The 24,071-nt window shown below is 41.8% G+C and overlaps 1 protein-coding gene and 1 pseudogene across 2 annotated transcripts; both read left to right on the top strand.

Annotated features, from left to right (window-relative positions):
- The first annotated feature begins 1,478 nt into the window (after positions 1-1,478).
- On the top strand, positions 1,479-9,598 carry LOC124043956 (annotated as a pseudogene).
- Positions 9,599-10,319: 721 nt separating this feature from the next.
- LOC124043957 (putative methyltransferase DDB_G0268948) lies at positions 10,320-15,513 on the top strand. Of its 2 annotated transcripts, XM_046363138.1 has the most exons (7): positions 10,320-10,474; positions 12,582-12,795; positions 13,337-13,497; positions 13,948-14,161; positions 14,425-14,525; positions 14,822-14,959; positions 15,178-15,513. In XM_046363138.1, exons 2-7 carry the CDS (start codon positions 12,685-12,687, stop codon positions 15,266-15,268), a joined length of 816 nt encoding a protein of 271 aa, XP_046219094.1. In that variant the 5' UTR covers positions 10,320-10,474; positions 12,582-12,684; the 3' UTR covers positions 15,269-15,513. The 2 variants fall into 2 exon arrangements, with proteins under 2 accessions (XP_046219094.1, XP_046219095.1); XM_046363139.1 differs by lacking the exon at positions 10,320-10,474 and having other exon boundaries at positions 12,261-12,795.
- The last annotated feature ends 8,558 nt before the right edge of the window (positions 15,514-24,071 follow it).

Below are 24,071 nucleotides of genomic sequence, written 5' to 3'. Positions count from 1 at the left end.
AACTGTCCATTAGTGTCTTTTCTCCAATTTATGCTTTGGCCACAAATACGAGTAAAGGATGAGTTAATAACATTATTTGGGTATTAACAGACTATGGACTTTTAACAGTGAGATTTTCCCTGGACACTTATTTTAAGACTCCCCTCAGCAATTAATGAAATTGTATTGGCTAGAAGGTTTCATTCAATGAACTGAGACTTCACTTCTGCAGAAATTCCATGATTATACCCCCATACACACGCCAGCAGGATACACCAGATTATTCTTATTGAACTGAGTCTCATAGTCATCATGCTTCATGTGTCCACTCTCTCTGTCTGTAAGGAACAACGGTGAAAGGGGTGTTTTAATATGCTCTGATGTAAAAATGCAGCAAGAAAATAGCCATGAGAAAGAGGGTGTTCAGAGTTCATAAGCCTATGGTCTAGTCCTATAACATTGAGCTCGGAACACAGAAAAGTCTCCTTTTTGGTACTTGGACACCCAAACTTCCCCTTTCTGGTACATTGATATTGGGTTGTTTCATGAAATGAGCATTTTGCGTCCCTTTGATATTTGAAATTGAAATTGTGCACCAAAAGCTTGTTAAATTAAATCAAGTGCCCATTAATAGACCACATGGAGAATTCAATAGGTCAGATTTTTTTTTAATGAATACAGATTTGCCTAAGTGCCAAAGTGCATTTTGACTCTGACTTCTAGGAGGAATTTAACCCTAACATTTCTCTCTTTTTTCACCATAATTATAAAGCCATAGTAATTTGTTGCTTTGACAAAGTTATTTCCGAAGATTATTATTAATTTCATGTGATTAGTGGTTCATTAACGTCTGTCCTTCATTTTAAAGTCAACCCTTTTACGTGAACTAAAATGGTGAAACTATAATATATATTTTTCCTTCTTGGCATTCTCTCAACAACAAAAAAACATTGAACATAGTCAAATCATAGTGTGAAAGCAGGTGAGCTGGTTGTACTATTTTTGGCAATTTGCTGGTGTTTTGTGGTGGTAAACTGAGCAGGTCGAGCCTAACATGTCAACTCTGTTACCCATAGATAGACAGGCTAGAAATGTTTGAGCAATTTAACACTTTTTGTGAAACTTTAAGTAAATAATGAAATTGTCAACCCTGTTACGGTCAACCCTGCTTCTTTATTTGCCACTTAAAGTGGAAATCAGAAGTAGAAACAATAACAAAGCTGTTCCCCTCCACTGTTTGGGTAAAAAGCTGAGGGATGCGGCTGGAGAACTGTAACCACTCTGAAATATCAAAATGATCGTTTAACTGTGTTTTGAGGCTATATGGCGTTTGTTAAAATGTACTTTGTTTACCAACATTGGAATAGAGCAAGTTTATATTTTGGGTTCTGATGGTGTATGACAGTTGAACTAAGTTCATGAGGCATTTATAAGTTATATTCTTCAAGAATCAATGGTAACATATCATTCATTTATAAGTCCAAAAATGGATGTAGCAACTGCTGATTGCCCCTTTAACAGTCACTTACTATAGTCATTTTCTATTTTATTTAACCTCTTGAATTGGGTAAAAGTATTTTTATGAAGTTGAACATGTGTTATTTATGAAAGAATGTTAAGATGAGGTGAAATCAAACCAAGTTACACTTCTCAAAATGCAGCAAATTGGTGGAACAACGCTATTATGAGCAGCATGATGGAACACAGATTTTTACATTGCACTAAAATCTGAACTATCAAGGCATGGACACATAAAACTGAAAGTTACTGTAACTGTTCCTCTTTGGGCGGCGTTCGGCGTTCGACGTCACCGGTCTTCTAGCTATCGCCGACTCACCTTTCATTTTTCTTTTGGTTTCCCATGTCTGTGTGTGAAATTGTTTCTTGTAATGTGTTTGTGCACTCTGACTGGTTCTCTGACTGGTTCTCTGACTGGTTCTCTGACTGGTTCTCTGACTGGTTCGCAACGGGTTATTTTGCACCCATATCTTGTTGTTCTGGGTGCCGTTGGTTCTGCATATTAAACTGCTCCTGTTATTACCCAGTTCTGCTCTCCTGCGCCTGTCACCCCTGCAGCCAGTCAAGCACCACTTACAGTAGCTTCATGTTTTTTGTCAGCATTTATAATTATTTTCTTTATCTTTCTGTACAAGTGTATGTAATGAAAAATAATCAAACAAAAAATAAACATAAAAACAATAAATGAACATAAAGGCTGCAAATAAATTCAGTGCAGTTCCTTCCTATTTCTGTGGCCCTATATGTTGTCTTATATTGCAGGTTTGTCATCACTATGTTCCACCATTCACTCCCACTAGAAATGATTTAGTCATGCTTCTAGGGGGGGTTAAATCACTTGCTTATCATTACGTAATTACTGTCAATTTAAATGTAAACATCTCCAATGTTATACATGCTCTGGGTCAGCAAGGGTTTACAATAGGTTCAATATTCTGGACAGTCAAGGGTTAACACTGAGGCCCCAGCATGCATATGGCTATTTGGACAATCTGGGCACACTTCCGGTAATACTGTGAGAGGGACCTGGCAACTTTGCTTACGTGGAATTTTCAGCTGAGAGAGGAACACATGTGGTTTTACAAGCTCCATTGCATTTTGGAAGGTGATTTTGTTATATTTGACATTACAATTGAATATGACTTCATTGCAAACTTTCAGAAGACTATTTAAACGTTTCTGTACTAGTTCTTGTTTTTTGTTATTGTTCAGGAAACTGTTCTGTTCGATGACCTAATCCCTGAATCATGGGATCCAGTCTAGTTTCACAACTTTTGTCTTAAATGCACTGAATGTGGTACCTGCATAAGACGTAAGACATATTGTAAGACACTATGACATGTTTTAAACCACTAGTCTATCTATGGGCATGTAATAATAATAATAATAATTATTATTATTATTATCCTACTCCTTATACAGTGGGGCGAAAAAGTATTTAGTCAGTCACCAATTGTGCAAGTTCTCCCACTTAAAAAGATGAGAGAGGCCTGTAATTTCCATAATTTGCAAATAAATTCATTAAAAATCCTACAATGTGATTTTCTGGATTTCTTTGGTCATTTTGTCTGTCATAGTTGAAGTGTACCTATGATGAAAATTACAGGCCTCTGTCATCTTTTTAATGGGGAGAACTTGCACAATTGGTGGCTGACTAAATACTTTTTGCCCCACTGTATACGGTATCTCTCCTCCTTCCATGTAATGATTGACAGATCCTAGTGAAGGAGCAGATCAGTCTCTGTGTCTGAGTCACTGCAAGCTGGAAGGAGCACTAGGCTAGCGGAGCAGACGACAGCAGAGCACCATGACCTACCGCATGTTTGAGGAGAAACACCATGCCTCCATCTACCAGAGGTACCGCTTTGTACCCCCAGGGAGATCAGAGACATCATCCTGCATTACCTGGAAAGGAAGGTGATACTAGAGTTTAATATACAGTACATATCAAAAGTTTGAACAAACCAACCAATTCAAGGGTTTTTCTTTATTTTTAATATTTTCTACATTGTAGAATAATAGTGAAAACATCAAAACTATGAAATAACATATATGGAATCATGTAGTAATCAAAAAAAGTGTAAAACAAATAAATACATGTTTATATATATGAGATTCTTCAAAGTAGCCACCCTTTGCCTTGATGGCAGCTTTGCACACTCTTGGCATTCTCTCAAACAGCTTCATGAGGTAGTCACCTGGAATGCATTTCAATTAGCAGGTGTGCCTTGATAAAAGTTCATTTGTAGAATTTCTTTCCATCTTAATGTGTTTGAGCCAATCGGTTGTATTGTGACAAGGTAGGGGTGGTATACAGAAGATAGCCCATTTGGTAAAAGACCAAGACCATATTATGGCAAGAACAGCTCTAATGAGCAAAGAGAAACGAGAGTCCATCATTACTTTAAGACATATCAGTCAATGCGGAAAATTGAAAGAACTTTGAAAGTTTCTTCAAGCGCAGTCGCAAAAACCATCAAGCACTATGATGAAACTGGCTCTTATGAAGGCCGCCACAGGAAAAGAAGACCCAGAGTTACCTCTGCTGCAGAGGATCAGTTCATTAGTTACCAGCAACAGAAATTGCAGCCCAAATAAAAGCTTCACAGAGTTCAAGTAACAGACATCTCAACATCAACTGTTCAGAGGAGACCGCGTGAATCAGGCCTTCATGGTCGAATTGCTGCAAAGAAAACACAACTAAGGGCACCAATAAGAAGAAGAGACTTGCTTGGGCCAAGAAACATGAGCAATGGATATTAGACCGGTGGAAATCTGTCCTTTGGTCTGATGAGTCCAAATGTGAGATTTTTGGTTCAAACCACCGTGTCTTTGTGAGACGCGGTGTGGATGAACGGATGATCTCTGCATGTATATTTCCCACTGTAGAGCATGGAGGGGGGTGTTAAGGTGTGGAGGTGCTTTGCTGGTGACACTGTTGGGGATTTATTTAGAATTCAAGGCACACTTAACCAGCATGTTTACCACAGCATTCTACAGCAATACGTGATCCCATCTGGTTTGCGCCTAGTGGGACTTTCATTTATTTTTTAACAGGACAATGACCCAACACACCTCCAGGCTGTGTAAGGGCTATTTGACCAAGGAGAGTGATGGAGTGTTGCATCAGATGACCTGGACTCCACAATCACCCGACCTCAACCCAATTGAGATGGTTTGGGATGAGTTGGACCGCAGAGTGAAGGAAAAGCAGCCAACAAGTGCTCAGCATATGTGGGAACTCCTTCAAGACTGTTGGAAAAGTATTCCAGGTGAATCTGGTTGAGAGAATGCCAAGTGTGTGTAAAGCTGTCATCAAGGCAAAAGGTGGCAACTTTGAAGTGTCTAAAACATATTTTTTGATTTATTTAACAATTTTTTGGTTACTACATGATAGCATATGTGTTATTTCAGAGTTTTGATGTCTTCGCTAATATTCTACAATGTAGAAAATAGCCAAAGTTAAGAAAAACCCTTGAATGAGTTAGTTTGTCCAAACTTTTAACTGGTACTGTATATTATCTGTATTGAACATCTCATTTACACTATCACTAGCTATCACTCTCCTTTAGTGAAGGCTAATTATAGTGTCTCACTGGTCCCCTCTCTTCAGAAAGTCCAGCCTCATGCCCTAGCTGTGGACCTGGGCTGTGGGACAGGGCAGAACTCACGCCTGATGGCCCCACACTTCCAGGAAGTGGTGGGCATTGACATCAGCGAGTGCCAACTGGAGGAGGCCAGGGCAGTGGCAGGATTCAACAACATCACCTACAGGTATTTGAATGTGTCTATGTGTGTTTAACTTTACTATCCTTTTGAAAATGTGACAAGTGGGGACATTTTTCCGTTCCCCATACATTAAGAAAAACAGCTATTTTTGAGTTTGGTTTTTGGGTAAGGGTTATATAATAATAATATATATATATGCCATTTAGCAGACGCTTTTATCCAAAGCGACTTACAGTCATGTGTGCATACATTCTACGTATGGGTGGTCCCAGGGATCGAACCCACTACCCTGGCGTTACAAGCGCCATGCTCTACCAACTGAGCTACAGAAGGACCTAGGAGTTAGGGTTAGGTTTAGTTCGGGGTTAGGGTTAGAATTAGGGTTAGGGTTTAGGGATAATAGGATTTTGAATGGGAGTAAATGTTTGGTCCACACTTGGTTCGTGTACAACGTGTATTTTGTTTAAAAAGGAACAGTGATGACAATCTGCAGAGACGGTCAATTACACTCAGGACAAAGGTCAGCAGTAGCTTCTCACTTTCAATAGGCCCCTAGTTAATATGCTAGTTTATGTAGAAATCCTCAATGTTTGGTGCTGTGACTTAATATTTACTATACAGGAAAGGGACAGCTGAGGAGCTGCCGTTTCCGGATGCTTCTGTGGACCTACTGACTGCAGCCTCAGCGGTCCATTGGTTTGACCAGCAGCGGTTCCTCTTGGAGGCAGGCCGGGTCCTGAAGCCTTTTGGCTGCATGGCTCTGCTTGGCTTTGATGATAACTTCAGACTCCATTACGGCTCATGTGGGGACAGACTCACTGACATCTGTGATGAGGTGAAAAACACAGAACTAGAATGACATTCTATCAAACCAATGCCACTTTTTTAATTTTACCTTTATTTAACTAGGCAAGTCAGTTAAGAACAAATTCTTATTTGGGTTAACTGACTGTTCAGGGGCAGAATGACAGATTTGTACCTTGTCAGCTCGGGGATATGAACTTGCAACCTTTTGTTTGCTATACCAACACCCTAACCACTAGGCTACCCTGCCACCACTTTATTGGTTTAGTGTGTTATATGTTTATTTTCATTGGGTACTAAGTAGAATTGTTGTTTTCATTTACAGTATGCTTACAAAATGTTTGTTTGCGGCCCTATTGAGACATTTCTCTTGTGAAAAATTGTTTAATTTCCATGGGTTCACCTGTATGATACAACAAACCCTCACAATTCTGTGTTTGATATAAGTACCAAGTTTCCTGACTGTTTCCTGACTGAGATTTGACTTTGCTATCCCCAGTTCAAGAAGGTGCTATTACCATACACCAGCACACAGGTAACAGTGGCCAACATCAAACTACAGGAGCTTTACACTGCTATCCCCTTCCCTGACAAAGAGAGGTAACTCATACAGCCTCTGTGAGAACCCAGTAGAACAGCCTGTTATATATATACACATACATACACAGAAGTAATGTACTCACATCTAGTGACTCTCAGGTGGTCAAAATCAAATGTTGTTCTCAATAAACTGCAGTAGTATTCAATATTATGACTTACTTGACTTAAACCTCTTGGCCCCCCTGGGTAAATAGGGCATCCACTATGACTCTCCTCTCTTCAACAACAGTGGGTGTGTGTATCTGTTCTTCTTTCAGGGTTGAGTGTATCCCACTGAAGCAGCAGATCTCAGTGAGGAACATAGTGGGCTTCATGGAGTCCTTCTCCATGTACCAGGCCTTCCAGAGGGCCGAGCCTGATGCTGCCACCGCACTGCTGCAGAGAACACTCGACAGGTAACAACCCTGATCAATCAACGGATGACTGAATGACTGATTGGATGAATGAACCAATGACTGAATGAACTAATTAGCTAATTAACCCGGTGGAGTCGATTGATAAACCAGTGTGTCAGTTTAAGTTACATAACAAATAAATCCCCATCAAAATCCATCAGTTTACGCTAGAGATACTGATTATGTTTTGTTGCATTGGATACGTCTGAATCCAACGCATCTGCCAGTGTCACACTTCAACATCTGTAGTGAAAGGTAACAGAGCTAGAGCCGTGTTTGTCAGACCATGAGACATCCCGAAAATCATCTGTAGTGTCCGAACAGTTTGACCTACAAACTATTGACCATTGTACCACTCTCATGAACACGATGGTGTTCTCTTCTTTGCTCTACGACCCCCACAAGTGCCAGGAGTCTCGTAAGTTCTCCCACTTAAAAAGATGAGAGAGGCCTGTAATTTTCATCATAGGTACACTTCAACTATGACAGACAAAATTAGAAAAAAAATCCAGAAAATCACATTGTAGAATTTTTAATGAATTTATTTGCAAATTATGGTGGAAAATAAGTATTTGGTCAATAACAAAAGTGTCTCAATACTTTGTTATATAGCCTTTGTTGGCAATGACAGAGGTCAAACGTTTTCTGTAAGTCTTCACAAGGTTTTCAGACACTGTTGCTGGTATTTTGGCCCATTCCTCCTTGCAGATATTCTCTAGAGCAGTGATGCTTTGGGGCTGTTGCTGGGCAACACAGACTTTCAACTCCCTCCAAAGATTTTCTATGGGGTTGAGATCTGGAGACTGGCTAGGCCACTCCAGGACCTTGAATGCTTCTTACGAAAGCACTCATTCGTTGCCCGGGCGATGTGTTTGGGACCATTGTCATGCTGAAAGACCCATCCACGTTTCATCTTCAATGCCCTTGCTGATGGAAGGAGGTTTTCACTCAAAATCTCACAATACATGGCCCCATTCATTCTTTCCTTTACACGAATCAGTCGTATGGTCCCTTTGCACAAAAACAGCCCCAAAGCATGATGTTTCCACCCCCATGCTTCACAGTAGGTATGGTGTTCTTTGGATGCAACTCAGCATTCTTTGTCCTCCAAACATGACGATTTGAGTTTTTACCAAAAAGTTATATTTTGGTTTCATCTGACCATATGACATTCTCCCAATCTTCTTCTGGATCATCCAAATGCTCTCTAGCAAACTTCCGACGGGCCTGGACATGTACTGGCTTAAGCAGAGGGACACGTGATGGTAGGCTTTGTTACTTTGGTCTCAGCTCTCTGCAGGTCATTCACTAGGTCCCCCCGTGTGGTTCTGGGATTTTTGCTCACCGTTCTTGTGATCATTTTGACCCCACGGGGTGAGATCTTGCGTGGAGCCCCAGACCGAGAGAGATTATCAGTGGTCTTGTATGTCCTACATTTCCCAATAATTGCTCCCACGGTTGATTTCTTCAAACCAAGCTGCTTACCTATTGCAGATTCAGTCTTCCCAGCCTGGTGAAGGTCTACAATTTTGTTTCTGGTGTCCTTTGACAGCTCTTTGTTCTTGACCATAGTGGAGTTTGGAGTGTGACTGTTTGAGGTTGTGGACAGGTGTATTTTATACTGATAACAAGTTCAAACAGTTGCCATTAATACAGGTAACGAGTGGAGGACAGAGGAGACTCTTAAAGAAGAAGTTACAGGTCTGTGAGAACCAGAATTCTTGTTTGTTTGTAGGTGACCAAATACTTATTTTCCACCATAATTTGCAAATAAATTCATTCAAAATCCTACAATGTGATTTTCTGGACTTTTTTTCTCATTTTGTCTGACATAGTTGAAGTGTACCTATGATGAAAATTACAGGCCTCTCATCTTTTTAAGTGGGAGAACTTGCACAATTGGTGGCTTACTAAATATTTTTTTGCCCCACTGTATATATATCTTTATACCTAAAGGGGTCCTACAATTCTCAATCAAATAGCTAAATGATCCATAGGTATGACCAACTTAAAACAATTCCATCTGTCAGATTAGTTTCCGTTTTAGACTAAAGATTAAATGAACCAAAAAAATGAAAAATGAAAATGAACAAATAATCAAAATTAATGACTTTATTTACTTGTATGCCAAATGAACAAATATTCAAAATAATTAATTCTATTTACTTGTATGCCACTTTTATGGTCCATTCCACATGGAATTATTTTATCAAATATATTGACGTCATATTGCAGGTTTCTGAAGGAGATGGGAGTCACATCACCAGACACACTCATGGAAATGACGCTGGAGTATTTCTGTGTCCTGGCGTCTAAACCGGAGTGAACACTCTTTACAGTGTGAATGTGTTTGTGTGTAGACAGATATTTCTTCAGCTTGTGTCAATCATGTTTAAGGTGTTGATAAGTAGTATTCTGTTCACATAAGAAGTCATTGAAGTCCCTTTGGTTGTCTCTTTTATGCATTGTAATATAGAGCAAACTATTAGCCTTAGTCACATCATTATCAAAATGCTTGCCACATTTAGTATCTTCCTTGCCTGAGATTTACAATAAAATGTCTGCAGACACAATCATAACTTTTGAATATTATTTCATTTCAGGGCTGTATCAAGTGTCTCAGAGTAATATTAGGAGTATGGATTTTAGGATCAGTTTTTCCTTTTAGATCACAATGAAAAATATAACATGGACAAGGGGGTATCTGATCCAAGATTAGCACTCCTAATATGAGACAATTGAAATTTACGCAGCCCAATTCTGATATTTTTTTATTACTAATTGGTCTTTTGATCGATCAGATCAGGTCTGAAAAAGATCTGATGTGAAAAGATCTGATTGGTAAAAATATCAGAATCGGGCTGCCTGTCAAAACACAGCCATACTGCCCCAGATTTTCTGATGGTGTATTTTTAATATGCTGTATGCATGGGTTCAACCCAATTCATCACGTTACGAAACTAAGAGGAGACCTTTGGTCGGTTCTTGGACCAGTCCTTCAGATATTGTTAATAATGAACTCTTTCAGTGATCTAGTACTAGTGCAGCTCAGTACAAAGCCTGTTGTTGATCTATTGCTCAGTGATCAGTTGGAATAGGGTTTTTATCTGAGTAAGAAGACCGAACTCATCAGGCTTTTGTATTTTCCCACATCAATCACAACAAGGAAAGCACCTCATAGCAAAGCAAGTTCCTGATCCCTCCCTCTCCCGTCCCATCTCCAGGGGACTTCTTATTGGTTCTGACACACCACACAGCTCTCTTTGACCCTATGTAACCCTGGCTCCCTTCATAAACAGCCTCATTCGCAAACACACATTCCCATGAAGCCGCTGCGCCGCCCCTTCCTCTCTCTATCTGGGGCCTGTCTCATACTAGCCTGGCCAAGCACCTAGTGGTTACCCTGGAACTGGCCCTATGAAGAAAGAGAATCTCCTGCGATGAATGAGGTAGTGTGTGTGTGATCACATTCCTTAACGTAGCCTCCACAACCCAGTGAGAAAGAAAGCTTGCATGAGTTTAGTAAAATCCGTAAGAGAAACAGGTCTCTTTCTGGGCTGGAGAATACAGTTGTATTCCTGTGTTGTTTTCTCCTGTAGTATAGCTCAGTGGCATGGCCTGTCATCTGTTTGAAGGTAAGGAGCATGCTGCCTCCTACTGGAAATACAGTCTCAGCTCATTGAAGAGGTCATGTTCTTCCTGAAGAGAACAGTAAGAAGGAGTGACATATACCTGTTACACATTTTCAGACTTGGTTTTCCTAAATCAAATACCATGGATTGTGCATGCTCAGATTAAATGGTTACTGTCTTCTGTGGATGTAAAATAGTCAATGGAAAATATTATTGCGAAACATTACAGAATTATATCAGTGTCTGTTTAGTTCCAGCTTTTAAAGTTCTTGTAACATATAAAGATGATCTATTTACATTCTAATGCCTTTAAAATTGTTTGCATGTACTAACAATGTCTCAGACATGTGTGACGTTGATGTGTCCTGTTTGACAGAGGGGCATGCAGCCCTTTGACCTGGCAGTAGATGTAGGCTGTGGGTCAGGGCACTTTGCTCCTGGCCTCCTCCTCTGTGTTGGGGACCGACGTGAGCCCTGACCAGCAGGAGGTGACCCTAGAGCATGCAACCGCCCCTAACATCTCTTACAGGTCAGAGTCACCGCCCCTAACATCTGCTACAGGTCAGAGTCACCGCCCCTAACATCTCCTACAGGTCAGAGTCACCGCCCCTAACATCTCTTACAGGTCAGAGTCACCGTCCCTAACATCTCTTACAGGTCAGAGTCACCGCCCCTAACATCTCTTACAGGTCAGAGTCACCGCCCCTAACATCTCTTACAGGTCAGAGTCACCGCCCCTAACATCTCTTACAGGTCAGAGTCACCGCCCCTAACATCTCTTACAGGTCAGAGTCACCGTCCCTAACATCTCCTACAGGTCAGAGTCACCGCCCCTAACATCTCTTACAGGTCAGAGTCACCGCCCCTAACATCTCTTACAGGTCAGAGTCACCGCCCCTAACATCTCTTACAGGTCAGAGTCACCGCCCTAACATCTCTTACAGGTCAGAGTCACCGTCCCTAACATCTCCTACAGGTCAGAGTCACCGCCCCTAACATCTCTTACAGGTCAGAGTCACCGCCCCTAACATCTCTTACAGGTCATAGTCACCGCCCCTAACATCTCTTACAGGTCAGAGTCACCGCCCCTAACATCTCTTACAGGTCAGAGTCACCGCCCTTAACATCTCTTACAGGTCAGAGTCTCGGCCCCTAACATCTCTTACAGGTCAGAGTCACCGCCCCTAACATCTCTTACAGGTCAGAGTCTCGGCCCCTAACATCTCTTACAGGTCAGAGTCTCGGCCCCTAACATCTCTTACAGGTCAGAGCCAACTCCAGAGGGGAGAGGAGGAAGGTGCACTGGACTGGAGGGTCATGTTTTGTTTTGACTGACACTAACGTGGACTCAAACCCTGTACATTACAGTCAAATCATTTTGTTTTTTACAAGTAGGCCTACTAGACTTGTAGGTACAAAATCATTTTATTCAGGGTGAAATTGACATGGATTTACCAATACCGTCTCACTCAGAACAGTCTTGCTTTGTGTAACAGTACCACAATGTCATGGGAGAGAGGACTGTAGGGTTAAAGTCTTTTGTTGATGTGGATACAGTGAAAATAGGCCAAGGGCCAAACCGGACAATGGGACCCTTGTCTGCGCAAACTTTTGCACGTCTTCCTGTAATGAGCAAACATAAAAGCTACAGCTACTGATACTATTCTGGAACAGTGCCATCTGAACTATATCTCAGGAACGAAACCACAAAGTCGTATGCAAATTCTAGCCTGGTTCCCATCGGTTCTTGCTGTTTTGCCATTTCCTGTAGTGGAGGTGACAAGTTATTTGAAATTAGCAGCCCAGTTGTCATAGTAGATCTTTTAACCTCTCCTTTATGTGACTAAGTGATTACTAACATTAGCCTCCTCTATACCCCTCTTTATATACATTATCTCTCCTCTATCCATGTAATGATTGACAGATCCTTGTGAAGGAGCAGATCAGTCTCTGTGTCTGTGTCTCTGCTGAGTCACTGCAAGCTGGAAGGAGCACTAGGCTAGCGGAGCAGACGACAGCAGAGCACCATGACCTACCGGCTGTTTGAGGAGAAACACCATGCCTCCATCTACCAGAGGTACCGCTTTGTACCCCCAGAGGAGATCAGAGACATCATCCTGCATTACCTGGAAAGGAAGGTGAGTCAAGCAAAAGTAGTATTACTGTTATAGACTTTGTCTTTTACATGACGTTAGACTTGTACAGTTGGCAGCTAAGACAAATCTTAGGTTGTCTAAGATAAGTCTTTGGTGTAATGCTTCCACACAGTGTCTGAGATAGAAATGAAAGTAAAAAATGCCCTCTATTGCAAAACATTTCAGGATTATGACATTTTAAATTGGATATAGAAACCGTATCTCAACCACTTCCTGTTTCTAAATGCTTTTAAGTATTGTGACAATAGGTTACTAAACTGTCATCCATTATGTTACGTTATTATCGTATGCTTGAAATTCAGCATGCAATGTGTCATACCTATAGAGCAAAGACCAGAGTGTAATATATATATATATATATATATATATATATATATATATATATATATATATATATATATATATATATATATATATATATATATACAATATCTGTATTGAACATCACATTTACACTATCACTAGCTATCACTCTCCTTTAGTGAAGGCTAATTATAGTGTCTCACTGGTCCCCTCTCTTCAGAAAGTCCAGCCTCATGCCCTAGCTGTGGACCTGGGCTGTGGGACAGGGCAGAACTCACGCCTGATGGCCCCACACTTCCAGGAAGTGGTAGGCATTGACATCAGCGAGTGCCAACTGGAGGAGGCCAGGGCAGTGACAGGGTTCAACAACATCACCTACAGGTTTTTGAACGTGTGTGTGTGTGTGTGTGTGGGGGGGGTCTAAATTTACTATCCTGTTGAGGTCCAAAATTCCTCACAAGCATAGTAAAACAATGAAAGTGGGGATATTTTGCCGATCCTATTTTAGGCTTAGGGATTAGGTTTTGGGTAAGCTTTAGGAGTTAGGGGTAGATTTAGGTTAAGTTAGGGGTTTGGGGTCTGGCTTAAGGTTAGGCGTTCGGGAAAATAGGATTTTGAATGGGAATAAGAGATGTTGTCCCCACCTGGATAGTAAAACCAACGTGTATGTTGTTTAAAAAGAAACAGTGATGACAATCTGCAGAGACGGTCAATTACACTCAGGACAAAGGTCAGCAGTAGCTTCCCACTTTCAATAGGCCCCTAGTTAATATGTTAGTTTATGTAGAAATCCTCAATGTTTGGTGCTGTTTCTTAATACTTACTATACAGGAAAGGGACAGCTGAGGAGCTGCCGTTTCCGGATGCTTCTGTGGACCTACTGACTGCAGCCTCAGCGGCCCATTGGTTTGACCAGCAGCGGTTCCTCTTGGAGGCAGGCCGGGTCCTGAAGCCTTGCGGCTGCATGGCTCTGCTTGGCTTTGCTGATAACTTCAGACTCCATTACGGCTCATGTGGAGACAGACTTACTGATATCTGTGATGAGGTGAAAACCAATGCTACTTAATCGGTTTAGTGTGTAATATGTTTATTTTCATTGGGTACTAAGTACAATTGTTGTTTTCATGTACAGTATGCTTACAACATTTTTGTTTGCTGCCATATTGAGACATTTCTCTTGTGATTTTCTTTTAAATGTCCATGGGCTCACCTGTATGATATACAACAGACCCTCACAATTCTGTGTTTGATATAAGTACCAAGTTTCCTGACTGTTTCCTGACTGAGATTTGACTTTGCTATCCCCAGTTCAAGAAGGTGCTGTTACCATACACCAGTACACAGGTAGCAGTGGCCAACACCAAACTACAGGAGCTTTACACTGCTATCCCCTTCCCTGACAAAGAGAGGTAACTCATACAGCCTCTGTGAGAACCCAGTAAAACAGCCTGTTACACATTAAAACATTTCTCATGGTGTGACTTTGACCCTGTGTCTCTGAGTTTCTATATATATATAGAAGTAATGTACTCACACCTAGTGACTCACAGGTGGTCAAAATCAAATGTTGTTCTCTATAAATTGCAGGAGTATTCAATATTATGACTTACTTGACTTAAACCTCTTGGCCCCCCTGGGTAAATAGGGCATCCACTATGACTCTCCTCTCAATTCAACAGTGTGTGGGTATCTGTTCTTCTTTCAGAATTGAGTGTATCCCACTGAAGCAGCAGATCTCAGTGAGGAACATAGTGGGCTTCATGGAGTCCTTTTCCATGTACCAGGCCTTCCAGAGGGCCGAGCCTGATGCTGCCACCGCACTGCTGCAGAGAACACTCGACAGGTAACAACCCTGATCAATCAACGGATTAATGAATGACTGAATGGATGGATGAATGGATTATGGGTGAATGAATGAACTAATGAGATTATTTAAACAAATGATTGAACAAAAGAATGAAGAAAGAAATGATTGAAAAAATACAAAACGTCATCCATGTCACTTTTATGGTCCATCTCACATGGAATTATTTTATAAAATATTTTGACGTCATATTGCAGGTTTCTGAAGGAGATGGGAGTCACATCACCAGACACACTCATGGAAGTGACGCTGGAGTATTTCTGTGTCCTGGCGTCTAAACCGGAGTGAACACTCTTTACAGTGTGAATGCGTTTGTGTGTAGACAGATGTTTCTTCAGCTTGTGTCAATCATGTTTAAGGTGTTGATAAGTAGTATTCTGTTCACATAAGAAGTCATTGAAGTCCCTTTGGTTGTCTCTTTTATGCATTGTAATGTAGAGCAAACTATTAGCCTTAGTCACATCATTATCAAAATGCTTGCCACATTTAGTATCTTCCTTGCCTGAGATTTACAATAAAATTTGTCTGTAAGACACAATTGTAAATGTTGAATATTATTTAACTTCAGGGCCGTATCAAGTGTCTCAGAGTAATATTAGGGGTGTGGGTTTTAGGATCGGTTTTGCCTTTTAGATCACAATGAAAAATATAACATGGACAACAGGGATCTGATCCTGGTCTGAGACACTTGATACTTAGGCTGCGTTTAGACAGGCAGACCAATTCTGATACTTTTTCACTAATTTGTCTTTTGAGCAATCAGATCAGGTCTGAAAAAGACCTGATGTGAAAAGATCTGATGCGAAAACATCAGAATTGGGCTACCTGTCTAAATGTAGCCACACTGCCCCAGATGTTCTTTAAAAAAAAAAAAAAATATGCTGTATGCATGTGTTCAACCAAATTCACAACATCATGCAAACTTTGAGAAGACCTTTAATCGGTTCTTGGATCAGTCCTTCAGACATTGACTGTTTATGATTAACTCTTTCAATGATCTAGTGGTAGTGCAGCTCAGGATAAAGCCTGTTGTTGTTGATCTATGGCTCAGTGGTCAGTTGGAATACGGTTTTTATCTGAGTAAGGAGACTGAACTCATCAGACTTTTGTATTTTCCCACATCAATCACAACAAGGAAAGCATCTCATAGGAAAACAATTTTATGATCCTTCCCCCATCCCATCTCCATGGGACTTCTTATTGGTTCTGACACACCACACAGCTCTCTTTGACCCTATGTAACCCTGGCTCCCTTCATAAACAGCCTCATTCGCAAACACACATTCCCATGAAGCCGCTGCGCCGCCCCTTCCTCTCTCTATCTGGGGCCTGTCTCATACTAGCCTGGCCAAGCACCTAGTGGTTTCCCTGGAACTGGCCCTGTGAAGAAAGATAATCTCCTGCGATGAATGAGGTAGTGTGTGTGTGATCACATTCCTTAACGTAGCCTCCACAACCCAGTGAGAAAGAAAGCTTGCATGAGTTTAGTAAAATCCGTAAGAGAAACAGGTCTCTTTCTGGGCTGGAGAATACAGTTGTATTCCTGTGTTGTTTTCTCCTGTAGTATAGCTCAGTGGCATGGCCTGTCATCTGTTTGAAGGTAAGGAGCATGCTGCCTCCTACTGGAAATACAGAGTCTCAGCTCATTGAAGAGGCCTTGTCCTTCCTGAAGAGAAGGTAGTCGTGACATATACCTGTTACTCAGGATACAGACCGTTTGTTTTTCTTAAATCAAATATCATGGAATATGCATGCTCAGATGATATGGTTACAGTCTTCTGTGGACATAAAATATAAACGCATCAAGTAAAGTGTTGGTCCCATGTTTCATGAACTGAAATAAAAGATCCCAGAAATCTTTGATACCTACAAAATGCCTATTTCTCTCAAGTCTAGTGCACAAATTAGTTTACATCCCTGTTAGTGAGCATTTCTCCTTTTCCAAAATAATCCCATCCACCTGACTGGTGTGGCATAACAAGAAGCTGATTAAAGAGCATGGTCAGCACACAGATGCACCTTGTGCTGGGGAAAATATAAATACTCTCTAAAATGTGCAGTTCTGTCACACAACATAATGCCACAGATGTCTCAAGAATTGAGGGAGTGTGCAATTGGCATGCTGACTGCAGTAATCTCCACCAGAGCTTTTGCCAGAGAATTGAATGTTAATTTCTAAACCATAAACTGCCTCCAATGTCATCTTAGAGAATTTGGCAGTACGTCCAACTGGCCTCACAATCGCAGACCATGTGTAACCACACCATCCCAGGACCTCCACATCTGGCTTCTTCACCTGTAGCCAACCGGACAGCTGATGAAACTGAGGAGTATTTCCGTCTGTAATAAAGCTCTTTGTGTGGAAAAACTAATTGGCTGGGTCTGGCTCTCAAGTCGGTGGGCCTCTGCCCTGCAGCCCTTTGACCTGGAAGTAGATGTAGGCTGTGGGTCAGGGTACTGTGCTCCTGGCCTCCTCACTTCTCCTCAGTGTTGGGGACCGACATGAGACCTGCCCAGCAGGAGGTGGCCCTGGAGCATGTAACTGCCCATAACATCTCTTACAGGTCAGAGTCACCGCCCCTAACATCTCCTACAGGTCAGAGTCACCACCCCTAACATCTCCTACAGGTCAGAGCCACCGCCCCCAACATCTCTTACTGGTCAGAGTCACCGCCCCTAACATTTACTACAGGTCAGAGTCCTCGCCCCTAACATCTCCTACAGGTCAGCGTCACCGCCCCTAACATCTCCTACAGGTCAGAGTCACCACCCCTAACATCTCTTACAGGTCAGAGTCACCGCCCCTAACATCTCTTACAGTTCAGAGTCACCGCCCCTAACATCTCCTACAGGTCAGAGTCTCCGCCCCTAACATCTCTTACAGGTCAGAGTCACCGCCCCTAACATCTCTTACAGGTCAGAGTCACCGCCCCTAACATCTCTTACAGGTCAGAGTCACCGCCCCCAACATCTCCTACAGGTCAGAGTCTCAGCCCCTAACATCTCTTACAGGTCAGAGTCACCGCCCCTAACATCTCCTACAGGTCAGAGTCACCGCCCCTAACATCTCTTACAGGTCAGAGTCACCGCCCCTAACATCTCTTACAGGTCAGAGTCACCGCCCCTAACATCTCTTACAGGTCAGAGCCACCGCCCCTAACATCTCCTACAGGTCAGAGTCACCGCCCCTAACATCTCTTACAGGTCAGAGCCAACCCCAGAGGGGAGAGGAGAAAGGTGGACTGGACTGGAGGGTCATGTTTTGTTTTGAGGAACACTAACGTGGACTCAAACTCTCTTTACATTACAGTCATAGAATACAAAAGAGCAGAAACAGATCTGAGACTAGGCTAGCAAATATCTTTACAGCTCTGAGACTAGGCTAGCAAATATCTTTACAGATCTGAGACTAGGCTAGCAAATATCTTTACAGATCTGAGACTAGGCTAGCAAATATCTTTACAGATCTGAGACTAGGATAGCAAATATCTTTACAGATCTGAGACTAGACTAGCAAATATCTTTACACATCTGAGACTAGGCTAGACAATATCTTTACAGATCTGAGAATAGGCTAGCAAATATCTTTACAGATCTGAGACTAGACTAGCAAATATCTTTACAGATCTGAGACTAGGCTAGCAAATATCTTTACAGATCTGAGACTAGACTAGTAAATATCTTTACAGATCTGAGACTAGACTAGTAAATATCTTTACAGATCTGAGACTAGACTAGTAAATATCTTTACAGATCTGAGACTAGACTAGTAAATATCTTTACAGATCTGAGACTAGGCTAGCAAATATCTTTACAGATCTGAGACTAGACTAGTAAATATCTTTACAGATCTGAGACTAGGCTAGACAATATCTTTACAGATCTGAGACTAGGCTAGTAAATATCTTTACAGATCTGAGACTAGGCTAGCAAATATCTTTACAGATCTGAGACTAGACTAGTAAATATCTTTACAGATCTGAGACTAGGCTAGCAAATATCTTTACAGATCTGAGACTAGACTAGTAAATATCTTTACAGATCTGAGACTAGGCTAGCAAATATCTTTACAGATCTGAGACTAGACTAGTAAATATCTTTACAGATCTGAGACTAGGCTAGCAAATATCTTTACAGATCTGAGACTAGACTAGTAAATATCTTTACAGATCTGAGACTAGGCTAGACAATATCTTTACAGATCTGAGACTAGACTAGTAAATATCTTTACAGATCTGAGACTAGACTAGTAAATATCTTTACAGATCTGAGACTAGGCTAGCAAATTACTTCAGTATAGCCTGTATTATGTAGCCCTGATTTTTATGTCTCTCGTTTCTTTATATTCAGTCTCTCTTGTCTCTGACTGTCAGACAGTGTCCGGCTGAAGAGCTGCCCTTAGGATCCTGCATCCTAAACGCCGTCTCTATCCGCTCAACTGTACCATGGACATGGAGATCCATTATGGCGACTGCTACCACACACTCAACAGTCCTCAAGAAGGTCTGGACAACTCTAGAGAATTTAATAAAAGTATATTATCTATAAACAGTGGAAATGTACCATTCTAAACACTGTAGAAAACAAAACGCAATGCACATTTTTGATAGATTGACGATGTACAAATTCTCAATGCATACAGTAGATTTGTTGTGTGTTTTTTCAACAGCATTTTTTTTATTTTTTTATCTCATCAGTTTTATGCTGCCCTCCTGCCCTATCGTAACCTCTGCCTGGGCACCCAACTCTGTGGCTCTCTACAAACAGTCCTACAAATCCATCCCTTACACAGAGAAAGAGTGGTGAGGCCTGAGTACCATTGCATCCACTGTTATATCTGCCATTGTTACTATTGTATTCCCATGTACAATAATTGTTGAATTGATTCACAATTCAATGCTAGCCTCGATTTCCAGGGTTCCTCCAGTAGCCAATTGATTAACAACAATTGGAAGGATTGCATTGCGAGACTAACTCATTGCTCATTTTGTGTTGAACAGATGTGTCTTGGCAGGAGTGTGTTTGGATGAACAGCCAGGTCTCATAGACTAGACATAACATAGTAAGCCTACTCTTCCCCTAACCCTAACCTTAACCCTTTCAGCTAACCCTAACCCTAGCCTAGCTAACATTAGCCAGCTAGCTAATGTTAGCAACCTAGCAACCTAGCTAGAATTCGTAACATATCATACATTTTGCAAATTTGTAACTATTGTACGATTTGTAAAGACGTAACATATAATAACAAGTGTAATTTGTAACATATCATACGAAATGGGTGATGGACATCCACAAATTAATACATACCATATGAAACGTAACATATCTTACTAAATGGAGCTTCCCCAGATGTACGTACAGAATAATATGAAATGTAAAGGCATCATTTAACGTTACATCTGACATCTCTCTCTGTCCTCTCCAGACTGTTGGCTGTGATGGAGGTAACCTCCCCAGAGACTGAGGTTGTGGTCGGAGTCAGGTATTTCTACCTGCTAGCCTGCAAGCCAGAGGACTAGCTACAGATAACTGAGACTATGATGTTTCCCCTGTGGAAACTTCAATATTTAGTTAGTGATGAACAATTAAGGAAGTTGTTATTACTGTTGTCACGTCCTGACCGTAGAGAGCTGTTTATTCTCTATGTTGGTTGGGGCGTGACAGTGACTACGGTGGGTTATCTAGGTGATTAATGATTTATGTTGGCCTGGTATGGTTCCCAATCAGAGGCAGCTGTTTATCGTTGTCTCTGTTTGGGGATCATATTTAAGCAGGCATTTTCCCCATTGTGCTTTGTGGGATCTTGACTATGTATAGTTGCCTGTGAGCACTATTGTAGCGTCACGTTTTATTTGTTTATTGTTTTGCGGTTCACATAGCAATAAAGATGTGGAGGCCAGATCACGCTGCGCTTTGGTCCAGTTATTATGACGATCATGACAACTGTGTACTTTTATATTACTAAAGCTTGCCAATGAGTGGTATCTTATCTAATATAGTTTGTCATTCTGGCTCCAGTTTTACGTACTTCACAAGCAGACAAACACAGCCCGTGATATGAGATGTGTGTGTGTGGATAGCATATGATCCCTCAGAGGAGTGATCTCGAGAGACCAAATGACCCAGTTTGTCACTGAGACAGGAGGACATTGATTCCTTACATTGGGACTCAAAGCAGAGGGAATAGTATATACAGGGAAAAGTACCTAGCATAGCACTTTCAGTCTCTAGAGGTTTTGCTTCATGGACACAAGTTTGTTTAGATGACTTTCCAGCATGGTTTCTCATTTTGTGTGTCTGTGTGAGTGTGTGTGTAAGCCTGCATGTGTGTATCTGTGTGTGTGGTAAAATGTAGAGAGAGTGGATGTCACAGGAGCTTGTCCTAACTGTATGGGCATAGCAGGGGACATCTGTAAAACAATCACAGAAGAAACAGTAAATAACATTGCCTTAGGAAAATATGCCTCTCAATACCCCTTGAGTCCATCACAATGTTTGGTAAAATATAGCAAAACCAGAACATTCAATAGAAAGTGGGTTCCACTCCTGGAACAAAATAAGCAGCTTGCTGTGCCAGATTTCCACCCCCACAAATCATGGAAAGTGTGTGTGTCTGTGCGTGTGTGTGTTTGTGTGTAATATAGGGCAGGGAACAGCAGGTTGTTTCGCATCCATACTTTCTCTGAATAAGGGGGCCAAACTGGGGCAAAAGAGGGATGAACTCCTATCCTTCAGTCCCACATCACTTCTGGAAACACTGTCACACCAGGTGATCAGAGTGAGTCCAGACCAGGACCAGACCACAGGAGTAAAGAATGTATAGATACACCCTCAGTTCTGGGATAGTTATTGCGTTCTGCATTAGCATCAAACAGCCCCCGTGATATGCAGCTGTTCAGGGAGGCTAGAAACCATTATACACAGGCAGTTAGAAAAGCCAAGGCTAGCTTTTTCAAGCAGAAATTTGCTTCCTGCAACACTAACTCAAAAAGGTTCTGGGACACTGTAAAGTCCATGGAGAATAAGAACACCTCCTCCCAGCTGCCCACTGCACTGAAGATAGGAAACACTGTCACCACTGATAAATCCACCATAATTGAGAATTTCAATAAGCATTTTTCTACGGCTGGCCATGCTTTCCACCAGGCTACTCCTACCCCGGTCAACAGCACTAAACCCCCCACAGCAACTCGCCCAAGCCTTCCCCATTTCTCCTTCTCCCAAATCCAGTCAGCTGAAGTTCTGAAAGAGCTGCAAAATCTGGACCCCTACAAATCAGCCGGGCTAGACAATCTGGACCCTTTCTTTCTAAAATTATCTGCCGAAATTTTTGCCACCCCTATAACTAGCCTGTTCAACCGCTCTTTCGTGTCGTCTGAGATTCCCAAAGATTGGAAAGCAGCTGCGGTCATCCCCCTCTTCAAAGGGGGGGACACTCTTGGCCCACACTGCTACAGACCTATATCTATCCTACCCTGCCTTTCTAAGGTCTTCGAAAGCCAAGTCAACAAACAGATTACCGACCATTTCGAATCTCACCATACCTTCTCTGATATGCAATCTGGTTTCAGAGCTGGTCATGGGTGCACCTCAGCCACGCTCAAGGTCCTAAACGATATCTTAACCGCCATCGATAAGAAACATTACTGTGCAGCTGTATTCATTGATCTGGCCAAGGCTTTCGACTCTGTCAATCACCACATCCTCATCGGCAGACTCGACAGCCTTGGTTTCTCAAATGATTGCCTCGCCTGGTTCACCAACTACTTCTCTGATAGAGTTCAGTGTGTCAAATCGGAGGGTCTGCTGTCCGGACCTCTGGCAGTCTCTATGGGGGTGCCACAGGGTTCAATTCTTGGACCGACTCTCTTCTCTGTATACATCAATGATGTCGCTCTTGCTGCTGGTGAGTCTCTGATCCACCTCTACGCAGATGACACAATTCTGTATACTTCTGGCCCTTCTTTGGACACTGTGTTAACAACCCTCCAGGCAAGCTTCAATGCCATACAACTCTCCTTCCGTGGCCTCCAATTGCTCTTAAATAAAAGTAAAACTAAATGGATGCTCTTCAACCGATCGCTGCCTGCACCTGCCCGCCTGTCCAACATCACTACTCTAGACGGCTCTGACTTAGAATACGTGGACAACTACAAATACCTAGTTGTCTGGTTAGACTGTAAACTCTCCTTCCAGACCCACATCAAACATCTCCAATCCAAAGTTAAATCTAGAATTGGCTTCCTATTTCGCAACAAAGCATCCTTCACTCATGCTGCCAAACATACCCTTGTAAAACTGACCATCCTACCAATCCTTGACTTCGGCGATGTCATTTACAAAATAGCCTCCAATACCCTACTCAACAAATTGGATGCAGTCTATCACAGTGCAATCCGTTTTGTCACCAAAGCCCCATATACTACCCACCATTGCGACCTGTACGCTCTCGTTGGCTGGCCCTCGCTTCATACTCGTCGCCAAACCCACTGGCTCCATGTCATCTACAAGACCCTGCTAGGTAAAGTCCCCCCTTATCTCAGCTCGCTGGTCACTATAGCATCTCCCACCTGTAGCACACGCTCCAGCAGGTATATCTCTCTAGTCACCTCCAAAACCAATTCTTTCTTTGGCTGCCTCTCCTTCCAATTCTCTGCTGCCAATGACTGGAACGAATTATGAAAATCTCTGGAATTGGAAACACTTATCTCCCTCACTAGCTTTAAGCACCAACTGTCAGAGCAGCTCACAGATTACTGCACCTGTACATAGCCCACCTATAATTTAGCACCAAACAACTACCTCTTTCCCTACTGGACTTATTTTATTTATTTATTTTGCTCCTTTGCACCCCATTATTTTTATTTCTACTTTGCACATTCTTCCACTGCAAATCTACCATTCCAGTGTTTTACTTGCTATATTGTATTTACTTTGCCACCATGGCCTTTTTTGCCTTTACGTCCCTTATCTCACCTCATTTGCTCACATCGTATATAGACTTGTTTATACTGTATTATTGACTATGTTTGTTTCACTCCATGTGTGTCATTGTATGTGTCGAACTGCTTTGCTTTATCTTGGCCAGGTC

This window comes from Oncorhynchus gorbuscha, linkage group LG09 (genome assembly GCF_021184085.1).
Source record: "Oncorhynchus gorbuscha isolate QuinsamMale2020 ecotype Even-year linkage group LG09, OgorEven_v1.0, whole genome shotgun sequence".
In the NCBI taxonomy this organism is placed as follows: Eukaryota; Metazoa; Chordata; class Actinopteri; order Salmoniformes; family Salmonidae; genus Oncorhynchus; species Oncorhynchus gorbuscha.
This window is presented reverse-complemented; position numbering and strand designations above follow the sequence as displayed.

Excerpts from the sequence above, each read along its gene's own strand:
- LOC124043957 (XM_046363138.1), top strand. The coding sequence starts at position 12,685 with ATGACCTACCGGCTGTTTGAGGAGAAACACCATGCCTCCATCTACCAG. Across the intron at positions 13,498-13,947 it reads TTCAACAACATCACCTACAG|GAAAGGGACAGCTGAGGAGC; the intron begins GTTTTTGAACGT and ends CTTACTATACAG. Across the intron at positions 14,960-15,177 it reads CTGCAGAGAACACTCGACAG|GTTTCTGAAGGAGATGGGAG; the intron begins GTAACAACCCTG and ends GTCATATTGCAG.